The sequence below is a fragment of the Mus caroli genome, chromosome 5, assembly GCF_900094665.2.
Source record: "Mus caroli chromosome 5, CAROLI_EIJ_v1.1, whole genome shotgun sequence".
NCBI lineage: Eukaryota > Metazoa > Chordata > Mammalia > Rodentia > Muridae > Mus > Mus caroli.
Genome location: NC_034574.1, coordinates 103,043,510 through 103,047,304, shown reverse-complemented (window position 1 = coordinate 103,047,304; position 3,795 = coordinate 103,043,510). Strand labels below are relative to the sequence as shown.

The 3,795-nt window shown below is 42.1% G+C and overlaps 1 protein-coding gene across 4 annotated transcripts in view; it reads right to left on the bottom strand.

Moving 5' to 3' along the window:
• Chfr (checkpoint with forkhead and ring finger domains) overlaps positions 1 to 3,795 on the bottom strand; it is a 38,681-nt gene that overhangs the window by 32,288 nt on the left and 2,598 nt on the right. For 3 of the 4 annotated variants that reach the window (XM_029477115.1, XM_021163669.2, XM_021163668.2), the window contains exon 3: positions 1,366 to 1,465. In XM_029477115.1, coding sequence (XP_029332975.1) covers positions 1,366 to 1,465 — 100 coding nt within the window. The remainder of the gene's footprint in view (positions 1 to 1,365; positions 1,466 to 3,795) is intronic. The other variant, XM_029477116.1, reaches the window with a different exon arrangement.

Genomic DNA, 3,795 nt, shown 5'->3' with positions numbered 1-3,795 from the left:
AGGCAGGCGGATTTCTGAGTTCGAGGCCAGCCTGGTCTACAAAATGAGTTCCAGGACAGCCAGGGCTATACAGAGAAACCCTGTCTCGAAAAACAAAAACAACAAAACCAAACAACAAAAAAAAAAGAGTTAAAAAAATTCAATCTACTATATACTAAAACAGAAAAAGACCATTAGTTCTTCTTAGAAAAACCTCTTCCCAGCTTCTATGCCTTGCCATCATGGCGCCTAGTCCCTGCAAGTATACACATCTGAAATCTGAGGACTCAGGAAGGCTTGTGGCAGGAGAATCATGACTTCTGGGTGGCCCTGAGTTCCACAGAACAGTGCTATTGTCTGAAAACAAACAAACAAACAAACAAACAAAACCAAGTCCCTAAGACTTATCCAGTTGGTGTACAACTCGGTGTACTGCCAGGCTACCTATTGCTTGTGCCAAATTTAAAACAAGCACATTCTGAAGCAATGTTTCCCTTCAAAAGATAATCAGATGTAAATACAGTTAGGAGATCTACAACAGTGTCACTTATAGTGAGAAAAAAAATCAGGAGGGAAATCATAAGCTTTCATGAATTAGATGGGATGCCTCCATCAAATCCTCTCGAGGATCAGAGAACCCTGCAGAAGAGGAGTTGAAAAGTATGTAAGAGCCAGAGGGGATGGAAGACACCAAGAAAACAAGGCCTTCACACAAAATCACAGAAACTGATGGAGCAGGAACGGACCTGCACAAGAAAGAAGTGGACATGTGTCCCATCCCTAACAGCTAGCTCCAACTGATAACCACTAGCAAATGAAAAAATTAGTTTTCTCCAAAGAGGCTTCACTGGGGAAACAAGCCACTCTCCAGGGTAGGCCACATGCCTATCAGTGGACGCCACAGAAAATGAACTTAGTGTTTTTGTTGGCATTTTTGATGGTTCCTTGCCTCAAAATGTTGTGTCAGGCCTTTTTAAAAAATTCAATTTTTATTTTTCATTTTTAATTTATTTACTTTTACCCTACATGCCTTTTACATATATATCATGGTTTCTGATTCTGTGCTTTTATGGGACTCCTGAGTGTGTGAATGGCTATGTCGCTCTGTCTGTATCTTTGTCCTGTGTTTTTTCTCGGGCTCTCTTCCTTTATCTGTTTTGTCTATGACTGTTTGTTTTCTAATGAGACAGATTAGATGTGGCTCCAGATGGGAGGGAGGTAAGGAGGAACCGGGAGAAGTACAGGCTGAGAAAACCATAATCAGGAGAAAAAAGAAAAAAAGAAAAGTGATATATTTTAAACCTTATTTTTGAGACATATAATAACTGCATTGCCAGCTCCCTAGCTCCCTAACTTACACAGGGAAAGAGAAGACAAAGTGCTCACCTGGTGTCTTCCAGTGTCACCTCACCAGATATTTCATCCACTGTAAGTTTACAGTGATCTCCAGAGACCAGTTTATTGCTGGGGAAAGAGAGGTCACAGCCTAAAACAAACGGCAAGAAGACACTGGACATTACTGTGGGTTCATTACTGCTTTTCAGTTGGTGACCAACTGTGCCCATGGACACGAGCAACATTTGATACTGAAGTGTTAGCCTGAAGTGAAGGGATAGAAGCTTGCCCCAACCTTCTTCACCCCAGTCACCTGGGAGATCGCATCATATCAGCAGCTGTTTCATGATAGTTTATCACACAAACGGCTCAACAGATAACAGTATCTAAATTGTAAAACAAACAAAAAAAAAACTAAACTAAAAGGGCTTAGTTAATTTTTTTAATATTTTAAAATAGTTCTTTTTTTTTTTTTTTTTTTTTTTTTTTTTTTTTTTTTTTTTTTTTTTTTTTTTTTGGTTTTTTCGAGACAGGGTTTCTCTGTGTAGCCCTGGCTGTCCTGGCACTCACTTTGTAGACCAGGCTGGCCTCGAACTCAGAAATCCGCCTGCCTCTGCCTCCCGAGTGCTGGGATTAAAGGCGTGCGCCACCACACCCGGCTTTAAAATAGTTCTTAAGTTTTTCCTCTATGGAGATTTGGGTTACATAAATCATAAAACTGAAGTAAGGACAAACACAGAAAATATGACTAAGTAAAGTATCATAGGGCATATATAAGAAAATATAAAACAGAAAAGGATCTTTATTAAATGCAAAGTGGAAAATACTAAAAAGAAATTAGTGCTTTCTTTAAATTATGGAAGTGTATGTGCTGACAGACTGCACCACTAGAGCTCCTGTCTTTTAATGAAAATAACAGCTAGGCAAGAATCTCATACTGAGGTACCCCCCCCCCCCAGGCTAGGGTAGCTTGAGGCCAGCCTGGGCCATATCTCATAAGACTGTCTCAAAATAAGGGTAAGGGGACACAACGCCCCACATGAAATCACAGCCTTATTCTGTTTGGACCTATGTCTGACTTCATCACTGACCTATGGATGTAGCTATGTTTAGCTACTTTGTGGGCTCTTCTTTGTTCCACCCTTTCAACCCCCTAATGATAGATAAGACAGGAAAAAAGATACAGAAGAGAGGGAGACTGGCATTATCTTTAAACTATTTCCTGCTCATTCGGGGCATCCAGTTCCTTGAGGCAAATTTGATCTTTGCCATCAGGATATTTAATTTTCTCTTCTTGTTTCTTCTTTGGACACAACCACTTAACAAACTATGAACAACAGCAACCAACCAACAACCAACAACCCACCCTGCCTCCTTAAGACCCTACCACTCATATACCCTTTGAAAATTCCCCAGAATTCAAACCAAATGTCACACAATTGTAGAAACTATTTGCCACTGGCAAAATCAGACTCCTGCCAGAGCATGAGGCAAATCCTGGTCAGCTGCTGTGGACAGTCTGGAGCAGCTCCACATCTCCATACTATATTCTTACAATATTCCTGTTTTCTAAAGAGTCAAAAATTCCAAAATTGCCACTGTGTATGTGTTGGTGGATCAGAAGGCACAGCATTTTCCCCCCTCCTTGAACCACCAACTTTATTGGCAGGAAAGGGAACGAGCCAAGGCCAGGACCCCTCCCTTCATCTACCAGATGAAGCTCTCTGTAAGAAAAAAAAAGTCTAGATAACTAATAGCTCAGAGAACCTGGGGATGAGTGTTTGGACATTAACCAGGCTGCATAGTTGGCTATGTCCTCCCCCAGCCACTAGCTGATGTCCACGAGTTGCTGGCACTCCTGGCACTCCAGCATACGTGGTACCCAGATAGGCTTAGATGCAGCTGATCGTTGCCTAGGTTTGTGCCAACTGGGCTCTATAACTGGGCTCTAAAGTGGACTTCTCTGTTAGCATGCCTTCCAGGATTGCTTGCACGTCAAGCTACAATGGAAGCTGTATTTCAGGCTTGTAAAGGATATGTTGTAGGTCAATAACCTAAGGCTTGCTTGTGTAGAGTTAAGTTACTCCATGTGGTGACCACCTGAGAGTCCAGCTACTCAGTTTGATTCGGTGTCAGTCACTCATCCTTTCAGTTCTTCTCTGCCACAATCTCATACGGTCTCGTCTTTTTTAAGATCACGTACAGGTCACTGCCCAAGGCGGAATACACGTCACTGCCAGTCTGTGCAGATGCTTTGTGATTCTGCAGGCACACCGGCTTTTCTTCAAGGTTTAGAACCTACATCTCCAGGCTGTTCATGGTCAGTTAAGTGATATTGGCTTTCAGACTTAGACACAGGGTCTGTTCTGATACATCAAAACACTGATTCAGAAATCACCAGCAGCTAGATGGGTATTACCCATCTGTGTTCAAATCTAGAGCTGCCGGGCTGGTGAGATGGCTCAGTGGGTAAGAGCACCC